General features: G+C 45.0%; 1 protein-coding gene across 4 annotated transcripts in view; it reads left to right on the top strand.

Moving 5' to 3' along the window:
- MGRN1 (mahogunin ring finger 1) overlaps positions 1–21,201 on the top strand; it is a 47,556-nt gene that overhangs the window by 3,640 nt on the left and 22,715 nt on the right. For all 4 annotated transcript variants that reach the window (XM_065732408.1, XM_065732407.1, XM_065732411.1 and 1 more), the window contains exons 2-5: positions 623–741; positions 2,610–2,698; positions 8,141–8,287; positions 18,158–18,275. In XM_065732408.1, the coding sequence (XP_065588480.1) occupies positions 623–741; positions 2,610–2,698; positions 8,141–8,287; positions 18,158–18,275 (473 nt within the window). The remainder of the gene's footprint in view (positions 1–622; positions 742–2,609; positions 2,699–8,140; positions 8,288–18,157; positions 18,276–21,201) is intronic.

The raw sequence follows: 21,201 nt of genomic DNA, 5'->3' as shown, positions 1-21,201 counted from the left end.
GCTTGTAGGCTGAGCTCACCAACAGAGAGCACTCATTATTAGAGCACTGCCAGCTGTGTAGAGAAAGAGACGCTTTTCTCAAAGCATAAAGGAGGAAAGCTTTAATGGAAAAAGCAGAATCATTCATGAAAGCCCTTCCATTTCAGAGTAAATCATGCTTGCTCCTAGCTAGAGGGGCTGGAAATCCTTCCATAGTGCCCCCATAGCCATTCACATGATTACTTACTGCTTCTGCAACTCGTTTTAGAACAAATTTTAGACTGCCTGTGTGCCTGGGGATGTGAATGTGTGTATGGCTCCAAACATAAAAAAAACATTCTGAAACTTAAAGGCAAATAAAGGCCTTTTAATGCTCTCCTGATTCTTACTCCTCAGAAACTGTCACTTGGCAGTGACCTTGTGTAGTACAAGATGAGTGTGATCAAGCAAGTATCTTCTGTGTCTTGTGCTCTTAGGCTTGTGAATTGAGAAATGCCAGGACCAGCTGTTCTCTAGGAAGTACGGATTTAAATTTCTTCTTAGAGTATCCTGAGCTGGAAGGGATCCATGAGGATCATTGAGTCCAACTCCTTTTGTTTCCTTTTTCTTTTTCTTTTTTTTTTTTTGTTTTTTTTTTCCCTAGGAAACTACTTTGCAAGCCACTTCTTTATGGGAGGTGAGAAGTTTGACACCCCTCACCCTGAGGGCTACCTTTTTGGCGAGAACATGGATCTAAACTTCCTTGGGAATAGACCTGTCCAGGCAAGTTCCTATTATCCTGTCTATTTTGCACTTTTGTTTTCTGCTTAGAAAGCCTCTTCATCAGTTTTCCCAATTGGAAGATGGAACTATTTTGAGGCTCACAGGCAGGAGACTCTGGAAAGCTGCTTGCTCCGGTGCAGGGAGCCTTTGTTTGAGTAGAAAGTGCAGGTGAAGAGCAGAATTAGGTAGGTGGGGCTTTGAATGGTAATTCATAATGGGCAGGCAGCAGGAGGCCCCCCAAATACCCTGTGCCATGTCTGCGTATAGGGCAGTGATGAAGAGCTGACTGCTGCTGCTTTGCTCTGTGACCAGCAGCTGCACAGCTCTCCAAGGAAAACAGAAGATGCAGCTGTCAGCTAAGTACCTGACGTGTTTCTGGCTGTAGGGACTTGTCTTGCAGTCTCAGAGTTGTGTTATCTGCATGTCTACCCAGGGTTCCCTGCCACTGAATTTCATTTCTTCAGAGGGGAGTGGGTGAGAACACTATTAACACAGTGGGACATTTGCCAAATGGGTTTAAGAGTGGGAGGCTGTCGTGGTCTGCAGTTTGCCAATGTAAGGTAATGCCCTTTGGCAGCTTTGATTAATCTAGAAGAAAAAAAAACACTTGAACATGCAGCAGCAACACGGCTTCGTGGAAATGGGCCAGTTTCTCCTGTTGGAATAACTGAGGACTCAGTTGCTGTGCATGCAGCACTGCTACTGACCGCAGTGCTGAGCAGTTGGGTCACAAAGAAAGCAGTTGCTGCCCCCACGGTGAGGTCTCTGCTGCCTGTGTCTGTGGATTCTTATGTTGGTCAGAAATGGCATGTTTTCTTTCAGCTTCTGGCTCTTGCCACACCAGTATGTTTCTGTGGCCTGTGGGAACTACAGGGCTGTGTGCTGGAGCTTGGCAGAAGCAGCAGTGGGCTGCCTGCTTAGCACATTCCTCATTTCTATTGAGACATGCATATTGCTGGTCTCTGATACTCCTCCACGTTTGGTACTCTCTGGTAGCTCAGCATCACTGCACTTCTGGTAGCTGTAAGTTTGTAGGGCCACAACTCAGATGTGGCTGTGAAGTGACACTGTTGCTGGTTACGTTCCCCACAGCTGTCAGCCCATGAGCTTGTCTGGTAGCTCTGCATCTCTGTGTCCCAGTGTTGCTCTGATGTGGTGTGATTGCATTCCCAGTCTGAGCACCTACAGACTGGCAGACATTTCAGCCTGACTGCTCTGAGCAGACAGGAGATGCAGCAGGGGGATCTGCAACTGCAAGGGCTGTGAGCCCCACACTAAGCATTTCTCTCTGCATTTTGCTGTGGAGGTTCTTGGACCAGTGAGGAACACTGGTCTGAAGCACCATCCTCCTGCATTTAAAGGACAGTCTGTGACAGTAGATCTCTTGACTGTGGAATAGAATGAAGACCCCTATTCCCATCTTTCTTTTTTTTCTTTTTTTCTTTCCCTTCCCCCAAACAGTTGCCTCACTGTTTCAGAATAAAAGAATTTCCCTGAGTAATCCAGAGCTTCTGTGTGCTGATTATCAGTCAGTCACTGTTTGTGCTCTGTAACACATGTGAAAGAGCTGCATATCTTCTGCTGGAGCTGGAGGTAATATCTCTACTGAAAATAAAAGCTCATCAGAGCCAGACTTTCTAGACTGCAAATTCAGAGTGCAGAAAAAGAGTGCCCTTGTTTAAGTACATACCCCTGGTATGCTTGTCCAGAGCAGAATTTTCACTCTGAAACATGCTTGAGTTATCTATAAATATAATTCTTGGTTACTGTTCTTTACAGTTGGATGAATGTTTCTTGATTTGGTGTCAGGTAACACGCTGCTACCTTATATAATAATATGATGGCAATTATTTGCATTTGTATTTCAGTTTCCCTATGTAACTCCAGCTCCCCATGAGCCTGTGAAGACACTGAGAAGCTTGGTGAATATCCGCAAGGACTCTCTCCGGCTTGTGAGGTACTGCCTGAACTCCTCATTTCATTCAGCCCAGGCATCTGGTGTCTGGAGCCAAACTGGCAGTTCTGTATGGTTTGGAGGAGCAGCTAAATCCCAGATCTTGGTTGGTAGATGTGTCCAGAAGGTGCTGTGTACCACTGATCAGAGCTTTCAGGCAGTTCAGGTGCAGCTTTATCCCTGGACTTGAGCGGTCTGTATTTTCAGAGAGGACCAGTACGTGTCTTTATAAAGAGACTAGAGTGGTAAACAAAACCTTGGATTTTGCCTGCTACTGCTAGCACAAGTGGAACATATTAGTCAGGTCAATAAACCCTTAGACAGATTCCATTCTGCGTTCTTGTGTAAGAAGCCAGAAAGTAGTTGCTTCTGGTGCAAGTCACTGACAGGGGGAACTGATTGGTCTCGAGTGAGACTTCCTCAGCTTCCTCAGGCTGCCAAGATGAAGTTTGGTTCTGGGGTTATGTACTCGTTTGAATGGCTTCTGTCCCACAAGTAGGGGAAGGAGTTCTGGATAGTCCTGGAGATCTGTTGCCTTTCAGTGCTTTACACTGAGATGTAAGGCAGTGCTAGCAAAAATGTGACTTCTGGAATACATGCAATGGTTAATGCTTCAACTTGAAGCTGCCCTCTTCCACACAGATGGCTGAAGAGCAGGGAACCAGCACAGTGCTTTGTTTTGGTCTGAGCACCTGGGCAGATGTCCAGGCAGAGCATTTCCCAAAGATCCTTGAGTCTCTGAATTCTGTGAGGGATGCAGGGTTGGAGTGCTGGAGTGGGGCCAGCTTCAGCTCTCAGCCAAGGTGATTCTGAGAGCGTGGTGTAATGTGAGTCATTTGAGTCATACCGTGCAAATCCTCCTGTTTGTTTTTGTCTGAAACCTGACATTTTTGTTTGCTTGTTTTGAAATGAGCGATACCTGTTGTTTCAAAACCAATTGAACAGGAAAAGAGAGAACTTCTTCAGAAGTAACCATTGGCAAACTGTTCTGAAGGCTGTCCAGCTTTCTCAGCTAAGTGAAGAACTTCTCTAGAACAAAGTCTCGCCTTCTTCCCAGATTTGCTGTGGAAAGGGCATTTCATTCTCCTTTCAAACATCCATCATACAACAGAGGAGTTGCTGGTGGCATTCAGTTCATATAGTCCTGTCGTTCTGTTTTCTGTGATTTCATGCCCTGTCAAGCAGAACTGCAGCTCTGGACTATTTGTGATGTAGTGTCTATGTACCTTGGCATTATCTTAGGTTTGTGTCCCTGTACTTTCAGTTCTTTGCCTCCTGAGCTCTCACAGGCTCTTGTACTGCTGTGTTAGTGCTGATGGCAGCACTACCAGTACTATTTCATTTTATACCAATGTAGACCCAAAATGGGATTTTAATTGCTAGTCCCCAGGGCGTGTTCTGTCATGTGCTTTTCAACTGCTCTGCACTAGAGGCTTTTCATTTCTCCCTCTGTATGCATAAAGACACTTGGTGCCCCCTCCAGCTTAATTTATTGGCAGTTGATGGTTAAGGCTTGGAGATTCTTCCCAGAAGTACAGTTTTCACCTCCTTTCACCAAATAAGGTACTACTGAACTGAGTGTCTAGGTATAAGGTAGGCTCTGATGGTAAATATCCTCATAATCTGTTTATTTTTGCTTGTGTTTAACCGAAAATCCATTGTTCACCCCAAAGAGATTATGGATTCATAATTTGGGTTGTAGAACTTTATGGAAGAATGTGAAGAAATGTTTGCCCTGGGTTTCCTGTCCTGCTGTCACCAGCAAAACCCTGACTATTTCCAGCAGCTTTGGAGAGAAGCTAAAGTCCTCTGGTTGTTGATGTTGGAGTTGTGAGTCTTTGTCTGTGTGAGTGCTTAATTTCTAACAGGATGAGGCTCTGCAGACCTCAGAGGTGGGCAGTGTGAGTTTTGCTATTAACCACTGACAGAAAAAGGCAGTTTTGTGTCTGTCTTGTTGCTTCTCTTGGCCCTGGCTTGAGAGCTGTCTTTCAGAGCTGAAGCATCTGGTGGGCAGGAACAGGCTGCTTGCTCTTACCATGAGAGCACTTCTTGCTGGAGGAGGAGGATCAACTCAGGAGGCAGTGTTTTACAGAGCAGGAACCCTCTGGCTCTGCCACTCTTTGGACTTTGAGTAGAGTATCGTGGAGCAGAAATGTGAATGCTGACAGAGATGTCAGCCTGTTCTTCCTTCATTTAGCAACTGCCTCAACACTGACATAATACGTTTATGAGTGTGTATCATGCTACAAAGTCACACAGTACTTAAAATTTATACTGCATGTCGATTGAGTTGTTAAAAAATTGTAGTCTTCTCAAAGGGTGAAATCAGATTCATCTTGACCCATTTCTATAACATTGTTGTGGCTGCTGTTAATTATATTTTTACCTTTTAATTCTTTAACAGACAGACAAAAAGTCCCAGCACTTCTACTGTTTATCCAGAGGGGTTGTCAGACCAAGTGGCCTCAGCTCCCTTGGTCAGCCTGCTTTGTCTTTTACATCATAACATCGGATCAGCTCTTTGTTCTCAAGGTGGTCAGTCTGTTCTGCTCTGTACATGTGATTGTTAAGGCTATGTAATTAACTTGTGGGCTTGACCAGAAGGCATGCTAGCAAAGTCACAAAGTTTCTCTAAATTAGCACACGCATCTGTAGCCACCTCACATCAGCTCTGTCTGTAGGACTTGACTGAAATGTACACTGTAAACTTCAAGTACAGATAGAGACAGAAGAGCTCTTGAACCTCCTGAACCACCTCCTCGTGTGCCACATTTGTTGCAAAGATGGAAGGATTACAAAATGTGTGGCTTTGTCTTGCTCATCCCCTGAAGTTTACATCCTGCTCCTTAAGGTGGAATGTGAAATGTCTCTGCCTCTGCACTGTGGTAGTCCTTGCTTGTTCCCTGGTTGAGCTGCTGGCAGGCAGCTCCTAAGCAGCTTTTTTTTTCATGTGAACTCCTTGTTATGTGGCTGATTAATAATTCATTCATCTGATAATTCATTAATCTCCAGTACCAGCATGTTACAATGAGAGATGTGCAGGCAGCCTGACTGTGGCTGCTGCTGTTCAGTATGTGTGCTTTGCCCCATGTTCCAGTGGTGCTACTGCAGGCAGAAAGGGCTCTCATTCAGCTGCTGTGCAGCAGTGCCCTCTCCAGAAGCCTTCCCACCAGGCACTAGATTGTAGTGACCACTCAGGGATGTCCAGAGTGTCAGATCTATTCTAGTCTACGTTTCACTCTTTTCCCCTTTAAGTGTGGGAACGCTTTCAGAATGCTGGTAGGAGCTGCAGGGGTGTACCTGGGAGCAGCAAGGTGATATGGGAACTTGTATGCTCATATTATTTCTCTGAGAAGACAAAACAGAGAATGGTTTTACTGTCGGTGTGGTGCTTTTGTGGGATCCACCCTCCTGCAGGTCTCCCACTTTGTTACTTGGGCTATTCTGGGTATCTAGGCTTGTGTTGTTGATCTGCAGCTCATGCCTGCCAAGCTGTGTGTGTCATGAAAATAGGTCTGTGAACTAGCTAACCATCCTCAGTGCCTGCATGCAGCAATTGCTAGCTTTCCCCTACCCTGCTGCTTTTGGAGGGCTGGCAGGTGCATGTTAACCTGGACATCCTCTCGACCTTTGCTGCCTATTTTGGATCAGCAAAAGACCACAGAGCAAGAGCGAATTTGCAGCTCATGTTGCTGCTTTCTCTGGACATGCACAACACTTGTGAGTGGATTACTGGATTGTTGCCTTCAGTCTTCTCCTGTTGGTCCAGCACAAAATATTGAAGCTATGCTCATATTTTCTAGAGTCTGTCTAGAATGCTTCTTGTGTGCAGCCTTGAAGTGCTGAGATTTTATTCTTTGAATGTTGCTTGCTTGTGTGAAAATCCCATCTCATTCTATAACTGGTTATTGTCTCCTGGCTGCTGCAGACGTTCGGACTGCCCGTTCCTGGGTTTTGTTTTTCTTATACTAGCATATTGGACATATTCTAACTCGATTTCCTCCTCTGACCTAGGTGAACCTCTGGCACAATCTTGCTTTGAATCTTTCAGGCAGGAATGCATGCGTATGCAGTAGTTATCACAGAACTGTAGGAGTTGGAAGGGACTTCTGGAGATCTAGTCCACTCCCCCTGCTAAAGCAGGTTCCCAAGAGGTTTAATGAGGTCACATTAGTACAAGTGTGCATGTTAGGTATTTGATTGTACTGCTCTTAAATTTTGTTTCATGTCTTCTGTATTAATTTGCTGAAGCAGAACATTTCATTATTGTTCAGTGTGTTAAGTAAAATTTATACTGGAGTTCTTAATTAGGCAGCAGTTATTACATCTCAGTGAACATGATAAATATGAATTCCCTTGACAGTTTTTAGATTGAATGGTGGAGGTATGCCTAGCCCATTTCTGAGTATTTTCAGCAGTGCAGCATATTTGTGGAGGCTGTTTAATGAGGGGAGAGGCCAATTAATACTGTGAACTTAGAGATGATGCCAAGCTTTTCCTGAATAGTTTAGCTACCTGGCTGTGACCCAGGCATCCTGGCAATTAAGCTAATGCTGAGAGACAGTGAGACTGAGACTGGGCAGCAGTATTGTGGTACACTTCTCAAAGCCAACCTGCTGTCTTCACCCTTACTACATAATACATGAGCTAACTGTTGGACCTCAAGTTGTAGAATTACAGTGGAGTTTGAATTAACATATGAGAATCTGCTTCGGCTCTGCCAGTGAATCATATCCTTTCTGTCATTTAGCACTTAAGGACAAGGGAAGCCTTTCTCATGGTGTGTTGTATTTGCTGTTTGTTCCAGAGTCTGCTGGTTTTCCTGTCTGTTAGCACACTTCAGCTCACTGCCTGTCTGCGTCCATACCTTGCTGCTCTGCAGCCTGCCTGCTTCATACCACCTTTTTCACTGGATTTATTGCCTCTGTTTTTAGCAACAGAGAGGAGTAATATTCTGTGGTGGTGATCAGCCATCGCACAGTGAGATCCAGCTATCCAGTAGCCCAAATCAAAGTTATTAATCCACTTCACTGAATTACCTTAAGCTCATTCTTGAATAGGTTATTGTGTATCTGATGCAACTGAATGTTAATTTTTGCTGGTAGAATAAATGTATGTATGTATCAGTCAGGAACAAAGTTTCTTCTCCCAAAGCTTGATGTTCAGTAGTTGAGCTTGACTCTTTCCATGGCTGTAAGACTGGATGAGATCTCTCAATACCACTGTTATGTAGTTCACTTCAGAAAAAAATCACCTTCAGAAAAATCTTGGAAGAACCTTCCTCAGAGGAATGAACGGAAATCTCCAGTTCATTATGGAAGCCCATGGTGACTTTTCTGTCCAGAACACTTACATTGGACTACGTTTTGCCTGATTTTTCAGAGTAAACTTGATGGGTATTTAATATCTCATAAATATCTTCTAATTCTCTGGCATTTTTTGCAGGTATAAAGACGATGTGGACAGTCCTACTGAGGAGAATGGGAAGCAGAAAGTCCTGTACAGCCTGGAGTTCACTTTTGATGCAGATGCTCGTGTTGCTATCACAATCTACTGCCAGGCTACAGAGGAGTTTGTTGGTGGCATGGCTGTGTAAGTCTTGGGCTTGTGGGCACTTTCAGGGGTGCAGAACCTCTCAGGTGATGAGCCTGTCAGACGTCTTTCTTTTCTCACCAATGCAGCAGTGCTGCCACAGATGATGGAAAGTGAATTCTCTTTCTGTTTTATATATTCTGATAGCTTTGAATATTGCCTTCACTTCCTTCCCCCACAAAGCCAATTTCCTCTCTTGTTCCCATTTTGGTTTGTCTTTTGGATGTGAGAAAACCATTTTGTGTGCAACAAAGGAGAGGAACTCACAGCTGTATGCTTTTTCAGCAAGATGATTTATGAAATTACAGAAGCAGATACCTTCCTTTGCAAATACTGCCTGTTTTTCCAGATCACACCACTGACTGGATTTTTGTGTTCCCTGTGATGGGAGCATTTGGGCCACCAAATAGAAGTTCAATTTAACGTGTATGTATGAGTCTGTGAGGAATGGAGGCCCATCCAAAGTCCTGTTTGGGGGTAAATGACCACCTCAAAACAAGGTATTGTAAAACGCCTGTCAGGAAGATTTACTGCCCAGAAACCCTGCCTGTGTGTTTCCTGCCAGGTGACAGACTAACCTTTGGCTAGCTGTAAAAAAGAATGGTCTGGGTGTGATCTGTGGAATCTTGCTCACATATTTCATTGGAGTAATATGTCTCTACAGATTTCAAAGCCTTTTTATCGAAATGAGCACATTTAAACCATTCCAATCAACACCGTGTCTGTCCTCTAAGATTACAAAAAGTTTCTTCACTGAGGGCCATGGTGGCTGAAACTTGCTCTTCCTCGTGTGCACTGGGCACACCTGAGCTGCTGGTACATGACTGCAGACTTCAGTAACCATGGAACAAAAAAATTCTTCTTGTTCTATGGGTAAAGGTTGCAAAAGCTCTTGGCTTCTTCTGGTAGAGGCTTTTGGCTGATCAGCAGCTCTGTGCACGTAGTGCTGATAGCTTCTGCAGTTGTGCTCTTGATTTGGGGGTAAAGTCATGGCTTAAGTGATTTGCAGAGATTTCAGCAAGGAGAAATACATACGACAAACAATAAAATGACTCATGTGCTTTATACAGAGTATAAACATCTCACTAATGATCAGAATAAGGTTGCTTTAGAAATGAGACAAGTTCAGTGCTCCCATCCAGATGTGCATTCTTCCAAACTGGAGATTGTCATTGTCTAGAATTTTTTTAGGCCCCACTCTTCTGTTGAAGCTTGTGTCTGCTTTTATTTGAGGAAGTTAATTAATTAGCTCCTTTTAAGTGATTGAAAAATCTCTCATGACAGACTCAGAAAACCCTTTCAGCTGTAAAAAACTGAATGTAAATAGAATGCAGCAGGTGCCTTAGAAATCCTGATGAAGTTTCCATGTTCTGTCTCTTAGGTCCTTAGGTTTCCTGTGAATTTAGTGCTAGTGAAGTGCTGGAATGGCAACCTTGGAGATTGAAGTCCTCTTTCCTTAACACAGGTACAGCATGGACAGGCAGCTAGTTTCCCTTGTGCTGCCTTGCAGAGAATTCCTTGGTTTTCATCCCAAGAAGAAAACTGTTACGGGTTAACGGGGAGAACTGAAGGCCTCCGTGGTCAGGGTGGATACGTTATCATAGCTTTTGTAGAGAACTTACTGTTTCTGGACTCTGTTCGCTTCTGTAACTAGGAACTCTGTCCTCTCAAAACTCAGTCCATTGATTGGAGGTGGAAAACACAATTTCTGGTTCACTTAAAAGGATGCTGTTTTACTGAAATTTCATACCATGCATTAAGCCAGTGGCTTCCTCTGTTGTCTGTTCTTAAAGCCCGTGCAACAAACATGAATTACCTAATTGCTTTTTTAAATTGAATTCCTAGGTACAGCTTCTGAAAGCTAACATAACTGTCAACTTCAGAGCAAAATGCATTCTTTTTAAATACAAAGTTTTTAATCCACCCTGTCCATGGTTCACCAAAATATGGATCTCTGCTCAGGTGATGAAGGAGAACCTTACCTGCCTCTGCATGAAACCAGAGTCTGTGGTCAGTGCTCATTTCTTTGCCACATGTGGCTGGTGCTACTGAGCTGCCCTGTTGGGATGGTAGCAGTTCCCAGGGCACTAACCCTTTATGCTCAAAGTCAAAGCACTTGGATTCAGCTCTTGCTTCCACTGCTCTCCTTTTATTTAATAAATCATAGTCTGATTTTCTCATGGTCTAAAATTGATGAACTGTCTATTTCTGCTCTGGAGTTCTTGCATAATAAATGTTATAGAAAAATGGGGTGTGGGGTGCTGTACCAGAAGCCAGTAAACACTTTGGAAGGCATGATCCTGATTTCATGCAGATGTGTAGGTAATAGGGGCTGGGGGAAGTGAGGTACAAATATAGACTTTATAAGCTGCTTTAATTCAACCCAGGCTATTTTTCCATGTGGAAGTGGCTCAGAAGCACATCTTGAGGCTAGTGCAGCTGCCCAAATTAGGCATCTCTGCTTCTCTGGATTTGCTGGCTGCTAGTAAAAACCTTTTGAAGCTCTGATTTAAGCTTTGCAAAGCAGTTCTGAAAGGACAGTGCTGTAATTGCTTTGATTTATTATTTTCAAGATCTAGTAGGGAAAAAAAATCAAACTGCATTTTTAGAGCTGTAAGTATAGAGAGTGCCCTTTCAGTGTGCTAGCAGGAGTGCAGCTTCCCTCTGTGACGTGGTACTTTCCTCTTTTTCTCAATTTCTCTCGATGCTAACACCTACATTTAAGTAACAAGTGTGTGCAAGAGTTGCACTGCACTGTGTGTAAATCCAGATCTGTATCTCCTGCTGTCCAGCACTTGATTGGCAAAAAGACTGCTTTGTTTTAAAGGCACTTTTTTTTTTCCACTTTCCTAAATTGATGCTAATTCTTAAATTGGGAAAAACTTTCTGGACCATTTTCTAAAGAAGAAATTTCCTCCTAATCCCTGGCCCGCAGCATGGCTCCTCAAAAGTGCTAGACAAGTTATTCTTGCTTTATTGCTGGAAGACATGCTGAACCCAACAGCATCCAAACCTGATAGCATCAATGCTTCTGCTCCCGTGCTGCTGGGAACATCATTACGTTCATGCAATTTGGAGTGTGAGGATGGAGGGGATGTGGCTCTCAGTGAGGTGAGACATTGCTTGTTGTCAAGCTTCTGCTCACCTTGGAGTGACAGCATTCCCTTTGCCTGTGGTCTGTGAGCCTGTCTTTATGAGTAGCCAGTCTCCATGACCAGAGGGAAGTGTTTCTGCAACCCAGGAAGCTTCCTCCTAGAACTGCTTGGGCTCCGCCTAAAAGCTGCTGGCTTTATCAGCGTGGGCCTGTGCTGCCTGTACTGACCTGCCCTAGCGAGTGTTCAGCACGCTCCCAGGTACTGACGTTGGGAGATGTGTTCAGCTGTACTGTGTCTCCCAACCACTATCTGCCTCTTGTCCTGAGCTACTGAACTCTGAATTTCAAAGCGAGCTGTGTTGTTACCATTATGGGGTTGTAGTTGACCATTAAGTTGTGAAGACAGCATATATACGTGTCTGGGAAAAGTTATCCAGTACTTCCTGGTGCTAGTGCACTTACAGTAGCAATATGGGTATTAGTTCAGATCTGGAGGGGACCACTGCTCTGACTATCTGGATATATCTTGTTCAGGTAGAGCGAGCTTAAAGAATCTGTAGACAAAAACATGTTAGTTCTCTGAGGAGGAGCTGTGATTGACCCAGAGGATAACAGAGACCAGGTCTGTCTATGTCTGGAGCCTTTTTAATGACATGGAATTAATGGCAACCTGCTTTTGAACAGCTCAATATCCCCGTTATTCTCAAGGTTATTTACTTTTGTGGTTGTGTCCATTTTCTTTGGTTTTGGGAAGTTGGCCTGACAGGATGTTTGGTGGGAGGGAGAACCTGGGGTGTTGGGTCAGGAGGATGTTTTAGAGATGGGAGATCAGTGAGTGCTTGGGTTTGTTCTGCTTGGCAAATTGTGAAGCACAGAGATTAATGGCAGGCCAGAGAGGAGGTGCACAAGGGGTAGAGTGGGGTGGGACCTGGCTGAAAGGTCTGAGAATCCCTGCCTTAGCATAGGGAGGCATGAGCACACAAATGTGTGAGCTGTACATCAGTTCCTTGCAAGTGATCACCTGTAAGTCTGTGCTATCCCTCAGAACAATCGGATAGTCTGTATTGCTTTTACTTGTAGTGCTAACAGTTCCTAGGGAACAGTTGAAGGACTGTTTATAGCCTGCCTTTTCCTGCAGTGAATGATTTGTGTGTTTGTACCCTCAGATTTGTTGTAAGAGACAAGTAAGCTTTTGGGAACAGATACAGAGATGCTCGTATTCTCTTTCTGTGTGTGCTCAGTGAATGTATCCCTTCCATCTTCTGGCGCAGCCTTGATGTGCACACATGCTATTAGGTTCCTGGGAGGGCCCCCAGGACTTTCCAGCTGTGAGTATCCTGCTGAGTAGCAGGAAGGGTTGTGTAGTTATAACATGGCAGCAGCGGGTGTTTCCTCAGGGGAAGGAGTCACACCAGCTGGAAGCACTTACAGCAGCCAGCTCCGAGGGCAGGAGCTGCTGAGAAGTATGACGTGAGAGATGTGAGTTTTGAAGTCCTTCCTCATGACAAAGACCTTCCTCTTTGGACAAAAAAGGTACTCTTTCTTGTCCTAGTAATGCTGCCAATGCTATGTTTCTTTATTATAAGGAGAAAGCAATGAAAACGTGCTAGTTTAGCTCTGCTAGTCTTCGCCCATTTCCAGGATTATGCTGTTGGTGTTGCTGGGGCACAAATGGGTGTGCTGGAGTTTTTTTCATCTCATTTCCATGTTTGTTTTGCAATGCCTGCTACACATGACAAACATCACACCACTGTCTTCCAGACTGACAGCGGATGTGACACTGCAATACATGATGTATTTTATCTGCATGTGGAGATTTGAATAGTTCACAAAATGAAATCTGACTGAAATGTGCAGCTCAGTGCATGGCCATTTTCACTAAAGCTTGTGTAGGAGAGGCAGCAGCGCTCGTATTCCTTTGTTTAATTAATAGCCTCTGTCTGTCTATTCAGAGCCTTTGAAAGGTGCTCATGCTGCTTTTGGCTGTGGACTGTGGGGATTAATATGAATTCTTTGCAAAGAGAGATTTCTTCAATGTGAAGAAATCAGAGGCAGAGATTTTTTCTGCTAGGCGCAAGCCTTACAGCCAAAGCCTACTTTGATCTATGCAGGAACCAGTCCCCAAGGGACTGTAGCATACAAAGTTCACATGCTGGAAAGCTAAATTGTGTAGATTTCATTGAACAGACAAGCCCTCTGTCTTTAATAAGAGTTCTGGCCTTTGTGCCTCTCTCTGTTGCTGTTCTCTAAGTTGCCATCTTTGAAGCCTGGCTTGAGTCAGGAGTGCAGCTCTCCCTGCAGTGAGCTCAAGCGAGATGGCTGCAGGTGCTGGGACAGGATCAGGATGGCAGGGTTTCATTGCATGATGAGATGTTTGTTTCCTCCTGGCCTCGCTTGGAAGCCAAATCCTGTGAGGAGGCAGGGGAGGAGGAGGAGTGTGCATGGCAGTGACTGAAGTACACCAAATGAGCACCCACAACTTCTGAACTCTGTGTAGGAGCTTCTTGGGGCTGGATCTTGCCTAACTCTGGCTGAGAAACGGGGACTGTAGCCTTCTTACATTTTGTTAGTGTTTCTTTTATCAATAAAAATCACTTTGAGGTACTGGGGGCACTTGTTCAACTTCTCTTTTCCCCAGAAACTGACTTGTTCAGATCCTGTCCAAAGATGAAAGGGAAATGTGCAGATGGAAGAGAGAGGGATGGATGTACTTGCTCCACATCTACTCCTGGCCCCTTTGAACATCAGCAGAGTGTGACTGGCTCCCTCTTTGCTGCTTGTAAGAGGATATGGAGCCTACCAGGCAGCTGCAGGCTGCAGCAGTGGGAGAGCTGGTTCCTAAGTATCCTCTAGAGCTGGGACTGGTGCCCTGCTGTAAACTTCCCCAGGCACTGACCAAGGAAGAAGTGAGGGGGAAAATCCCCTGCATGTTCTTGCATCTCTATTGAGTATGTAGCAACAGGAGCTTCATTCAACTTAGCCAGAGGTTCCCAAACACCAGCTTGCCTCTGGTGGTTTGGGAGCTAATTAAAGTCTACACATGCCCAGTAGCAAATCTAGTCTGCTTGAGCTGTGGACTGAGCTCCTGCATGCAGGTAGGGAATGCTGCTCAGCTGAGGGCAGAGGAGTGAGACTTGGGGAATGATTTCAGTTTGTTTCCTGTTCTCATGAAATCACTGTGATGTAGCCTCTCATCTGCTGGTTCTGTGTTACACAGTGAGGGTCTGAAATGGAGGAGGAAGCAGTCAGTATGGGGTGTCAGCTTTGCTTTGTGGGAGTAAGGATGTATCAGAGCTTACAGGAGGAGATAAGCTGAGTGAATCCTGAGGACAAAGCTGGGGGCTGCAGTTGTAGGTCAGTCGTGTGGTTCCTTACATTGTGGTTCTCAAGGCTGTCAGGGGCATATTCTCTTTCTTTAACATCCCCTTGGCCCTATGGAGTTCCTCTGCTATTGCTTGCTGTGAGCACTCAGCAGCAATAGAGGGGATGGAAGACTTGAGAGTATGCTGCTGGCTGCCCACTGCAGTTCTCCAGGCACTCAGTCTGGGTGTTCAGATGGCATGCTTTTTGGCAGGGTGGACTAGGCAGTCAAAAATCCAAGGCGAGAAGCCCACTTTCTTCACTTGGGGAAGCTCTTCCTTGACATCTTTGTAGTACTCTTCTGCTTAGGGAATCCATGTTACGTTGTTTATGTCCTTTCTCAGGAATTGGGAGCGGTGGATTCCTTATAATCTTCAACAAGCATACTGTCTATGTCAAGCATCCAGGCCATCTCTGACCTCCGCTCTCTCCTCTGCACTTTAGTTGCAGTACACTCCTCTCTTCTTGTCACCTTAGATAAGTTACCCTCTTCCTTCCCATCTGCACAGGGAGAATTGTGCCTCTGCAGAGCTGGAAAGCTTTAAGAGAGCCACAAAAGGAGCTAGATACAGGCATTCTCTATTCATTGTGCCCGACAACTCAGTAAATAAAACTTCACTCAATTGCTCGCTCTGTAATTCACATACAAAAGATCTGTCATCCTGATCTCTCCCACACCGTGCTTTAAATGCAGAGGATGGAGTGAGACCTTCCAGTAAAGCAGCACGTCAGAAAAGTCTTTGAGGGTAACGTATTGTCAGTGCATCTGCCTTGGCAAGAAGAGCAGAGAGCACATGATGGTCCTGATGATCTTCACTGTGACCATTCAGAATTTAACACTGATCTTGTGACAAGCCCTGAAGACCATCTCCTCCTAGATCCTCAGAGGTTGCTAGAACTACTCCAGCTTTCCAGGGAAAGGCAGAGGGCAGTTCATGCCAATGGAGAACCTGTTTTTTCCTCTTGGTTTGAGAGGAGTTAAGCATTCGTCATCATCTGGTATCCAGGTTCTTCGTGCTTTAGCTGCAAAATGCATCCTAGTGACTGTGCTCTAAATCTCTGTGTTGGACAATGAGCCCTGGAGGGCAGGCAGCAATCCCTGTGAGTTCTGTGCACTGACGTCGGGTTGGGAGGCCTAGAACTGGCAGTGTGGGTACTGGGAGCCTGGCTCAGCCCAGCCCCCTGCACAAGCAGGGTTCTTTAGGGCTCTGCATCAGCTGGGGCTGGGAATGTGCCCTACCTTTCCCTTCTGCTTGAAGAGGGGGATGGAGTGGTAGGGTTGCTAAAAGCGTGTTTTAAATAAAAAGTCACCAAGTACGCCTTGCCACAGATGTGTTGCTAAGGAGATCTGAGGAAGGTTAAGCTCTGAAAGCAAAATAGAAAATATGTGTTAAATAGTTATGGTAAGTAAAGCAGGAGCTGCATCGGCTTCTGGTCGGAAGCAGAGCAGCCACTGCTGCACCTTGTCCTCCAGCCAGTGCTGAATGTGATGTTTTATCCATTGCAAAGTCTCTGCACACACACTGATCTCATTTCATCTTTTACCCAAGATGTGCTGTCTTAGGTGTGATGCTCAGTTCTGCAGCTCTTGGCTGACTGCAACTTGTGCTTTTCCCACAAATTTGCTTCACAACCTCTGGGAGTGACCTGTCCAGCCCTCCTGCTCCCAGCTTAGAGAGAAGTTGGAAGGCCTCATGTAGAAGAGCTTTGCACTGGTGTCCTTTTCTGATGTGCTGTGCTTCTCCACAAAGTGTAGTTAGGCTGATGCTAATGGGAGCTTTCCAACTTCTGCTTACGCAGCTGGTGGCTTGTGAACTGTGTCTGCGTTCTGGAACAGCTCAACCTCCTCAAGAGTACAGAACTGTATTACAAGCAAGGATTCTCTTTTCTGTGCTTTGTTAACTGTTTTACCTGACAGCGCTCCATACTGATTTGGCCCACAGCAAAGCAATGCCTTGGTCTCTTCTGGTGTTGCCCTCTTGACAAGGCTGGCACCAGCACTGTCCACCTTATTGTTTGAGAGCTGTTGTTAGCAAAATCTGCCGAGCTGATTGGCAGGAAATACCTTGTGATTTCCCAGCTTGAATTAAGGAAAAACTCAACCCAGAGGTCCTGTTCTAATGTGACATCTGTCCTTGGAGCCTGTTCCTGGGCTGTCTGGTCAATCATGGCCAGTGGCAGTTAAGTTTGAGGAATCACTGGAGCTTCTGACTGCTCAGGGCTGGAGGCCTCTGAAAGTCTTAATTTATGAAGCTCTGCCCTGGAAGTTGGGATTAGTGTAGGAGAGACAACATCCTATTATTGTGACAGGTTGTTAACATCTTCCCTGTGGAACTGGAGATAGGCCTGCCTGTCACTGGGCGTGTGGAGGTCTGTTGTTTCTGCAGTGTAGGCCTGTTGGGCAAGGGGTCTTTCCCTCTGTTTTGTCAACATACTCTGAACAGAGTGTTGGTAGCTTAACAGCACAAAGGCTATGTTAGTAAAACCAGCTTTGGATACTCCCACCCTGCTTTGTAGTCCATTACCTCCTCCACTGTGCCCGAACTGGCATGGTGAGACACTGCACGCCTTCAGTTCAGAGATCACCTGACAGAAAGGGGCAAAAAATCCTGTTTTGCCACTGCAGCCCCTCGTGAGTTGTGCTTTATGAAGTGAAATGTATCCTTTGGGGCAGACAGTGCTGGAGGTTCTGGATGCAGGAGATGCTGGATGTTAGCTCTGATTCCCTTCCCAGAGGCGTATTGCCCAGCCTGGCAGTGCTGGGACTTGGCTGCACTTCATTGCTGGCCCTTGGGTCAGTGGGAGAGCTGTGACTTCTCTAGGTGGTGATGCAGAGGACTGGCTGGTGGCCCTCCAGTGCTGTTGGTGCCATGCACCCGTGGGGAAGCATGTGAGGAGTAGAGAGCTGGGGAGTTGATGTGAATGGATCTTGCTTGCCAGAATGGTCTTATACCAAGTAGTGTTTCTCACTGCAGACCTGTCCTGCAGAGGCAAAGGGCAGCTCTTAGTGCCTTGTTGTGTGATGCTGTTAGATCACTTTTTGTTCTTCCTGGGTTTTCTGCAGAAGATAATTGTATGATGGTGGGAAGTCAGTGTTGCCTTGGCTCTGGACTTAGTGAGCTAGCTTTTGTTAGGCTGCTGGACCCCAAGACTTCTCTGACATGCAGTGTTTCCAGGCAGGTCAGTATGGATCCAATCAGACCTTGCCTGTCTGCGCTGCTTTCCCTCCCTGTGCTCACCTTCTTCCTTTTCCCTCCCCTTTTTGTACCGCCGGTGAATGGCTGCCAGCCCCTGCCAGCTCTGCCTCTTAGAGCTTCTACTTGTGATTCCTGGAAGGCAGACAGGCGTGACTGAATGAAAGCCTAGCAGAAAGCAATCACTTGTTACAGAAAATCTTCTTTTACCCCTTTCTTCAGATACAGCACAAAGAATCCCTCTCTGCAGTCTGAGACGGTTCATTACAAGAGAGGGGTAAGCCAGCAATTCTCCCTGCCTTCCTTCAAGATTGATTTCTCAGACTGGAAGGATGACGAGGTAAGTTTTTACTTGGTGTCTCCTCCTTTCCACAACTCTGTTGCCCCAGAAACACTGGCCGCCATTTAGTGTCACTGAGATACTGCTGGAAGATTTGCACTCGCAGCTGCCACGGCATCTTTTGTGGGTGTGAGACAAACAGGGCCCTGGGAGGAGCAGATATGAGCACTGCATGGGAACTTGGCAAAAAGATGAGGCGAACAGGGAAGAAAAGAAACTGAAAGAAGCAGTTTCTGATAACACTGATCAGCTGGCATCCCAACAGCTGGTGGAGGAGAGAGATGTCATAGATTGGCACAAGAGCTGTTCCTGGAGGAGCCTATGCTCTTCAGCCTTGTTCTCTGTGCCAGCCAGAGAACTTGTGGGAACAAATGTGCCTCCCATCACTTGCTAAGTCTTTCCCAGTTACCTTGGGACAGAGTTGGTAAAGATTCTGGAAAGGTCTGTTTTTATCTCTCTCATTCTTTGTTGTGGTTTTTTGGCTTGTCATATGGACTGGGCTCCAGTGGTCTCCGAAATGGGATAGATGCAAGATAGTTCATTGGAGTGTGAGATGAACTTCAGCAGTAAATGTTCACAATCTATAAATGTGTGAATATATATATATACATATATATATATATATAAGGAGTATATGACCAAAAGTTTTATACTGATGGGAGTGAAAAATCAAAATAGTTTGGAAACCACTGTTCCAAAAAAAGTCCTATTCTATTTAAGGCTGTATCCTGCATTATTAGCTTAAGCAGTACCATGCAGTGAGGGGATACTTTCCCTCCTGGTGCATTAATGCCGATGCCTTCCTCCTTTTATTTTACTTTAACCCATAACTGCAAACAGATGAAGGTTTGGTTTTAATTAAGCTCTGTGGTTTTTACTACATAGCAAGGTCTGTGGAGTCCTATTAATTTTTTTTATCTCTGCAGAATTCCAATCCAGGCAGTAACTCTGCGTCTGAGTCTCTAAATGTTGGCCCAAGGGGTTCCCTGCATGTTACACAAGGCAGGAAAGCCTTGGAGCTTGCCCTCCTCTGAGCAGAGTTGGCCTAAGACATTCCTCATACAGAGGAGCTGGCCTGTAGCTACTGCTTTTGCACTTGTTCCTGCAGACCCTTCTCCCAGGTCATAATACGTAATACAATGCTCATTTCTTCTCTCAGGGTTGTATAAGAGTATTCTTTATGTGAACCCTAATAGGAAACACTACCCATTTAAAATTAAGATTAAAAAATTTTAAAAAAAAGGAAAAGTCATCTTTCATGTATTTTGAAGAGATTGAATAGCTATTGTCTTGAAGTTACAGCTTTAACTAGAATCAGTCCTGTGCTTTAACAGTGCTGTGGCAGTTACCAGGAGCCTGCAGAGTCTGGTCTGCTGATGTCCTGGTTTCTCTGCCAATATATGATTTCACAAGTTCAGCCTACAAAAGCCTGGAAGAGCTGCTTTTCAACCCCTTCTGTCATCTGAGGAAACTGGAAAGCAGGAACTCAGATCCCTTTCTTAAGGAACTGGGAAGCTTAATTTTCACTTTTGTTCCTGCCAGCAAGGTTTTAATTTGAGTACTGAAGTCATGTCCCCTTGACAGCTTAAACGGAAAGGGAGATGCTGTGGAAAAGTAAGCTTCTAGCTCCCTTTGCTCCATCCTGCTGCATCCTCTGGTCTTTTTCATTGCTTTTACGGGCGCTGTGCTTGTGGAGATGATGTGGGACAAGCATTGTGATTCAGAAGTTTCTTTTCCCTCTTTGTGTGTATATGTTGTTTTTTCTCTCAAGTCCAGTAAAACGTTAAATCTTCTTAACTGTCCACTGAAAGGCAGTGCTTTTATCTGACAGCTGGCTGACTTATCATTCAGCTGTGTGCAGTTACGTGTTCAGATTGCCTTCCAACTTCATTGTTAGGGGAAAAAAAAAAGATTTCTTTCATGTTTTTGCTCCGTGTAGTACTCAGAGATGATGTTCTTGGCTGGTCAGCAGAATGGAAAATAGTGTTATGTTGAGTTGTTATGTGGAAAAACCTTATAAAAACACATTTTTTACCTGGTTTTCTTAATACATTGGTTTGCTTGCAACCTATAGTGTAAAGTTTGAGTTGGCAGTTATGTTCAGGGCCCTAAAAATGATTGGGAAATGGACCATCAAAGAGTCCTTTTGTTTGAGAATGCACAATTTTATATGGTAAAGCAACCATAGTTGGTTGCTTTTCTGTGATGTGACTTTCCTTTCACAGGGACGAAAAGTAGCTGTTGTGTTACAGTAATAAATCAGAGCAGGAAGCAAAGCAAAACCATAAGCTTCTTTCAGCAATCTTAATCAACTGTCTTCAATGGGTTATTATTTTTTTTCCTTCTCTGGCATGCTCTAATAGTTCAAAAATGCAGAATAGAAAATAGCGACCCTCTGAATTTCATCTAACAAATACTGAGATGCTAAATGATGTCTTTATGTTCTCTGTGTTACTCTGCTCTTCTGGGAACAGATTATGTTTTTTTGAAGGAGGAATAAAATGTAAAATCATTGTACAGAGAATGAAAATCAGTATAGCTCAGGTTTGAAGACTATCTGGGACAGCAGGGGTCAACCCATAAGGCCTTCCTGCACATGCTTCCTGGTTGGAGGTGGATGTGCATATTTCAGCAGCTGTGTGCATAATGCAGCTAGGAGTTGTTTCTAGGAAACGTTCAGGTCGTGTGCCTTTGGGCCACTCCTAACAGAAGAGTGGTAGGGTTGGGATTGCCTCTGCTCCCACACAGCTCGTTGGAAGGCTGTGAGTTGTAGATGAAAGCACATGCATGCAGCCAGTAGCAGAAGTGCAGCCACTTGGACAATGGGCTGTGCCCTCGTGGTGGATGGATGCCGAGGTACTTCGTATCCATATACAGTTATCAACATTTAGATGTGGTTCATCAAGGCTGGAACCGTTTCCAGCTA

The sequence above is a fragment of the Cyrtonyx montezumae genome, unplaced genomic scaffold (genome assembly GCF_038088225.1).
Source record: "Cyrtonyx montezumae isolate F1298 unplaced genomic scaffold, pur_monq_1.0 scaffold_16, whole genome shotgun sequence".
Lineage (NCBI taxonomy): Eukaryota > Metazoa > Chordata > Aves > Galliformes > Odontophoridae > Cyrtonyx > Cyrtonyx montezumae.
Note: the sequence above shows the minus strand (reverse complement) of the source record. Positions and strands in the feature narration are given on the sequence as shown.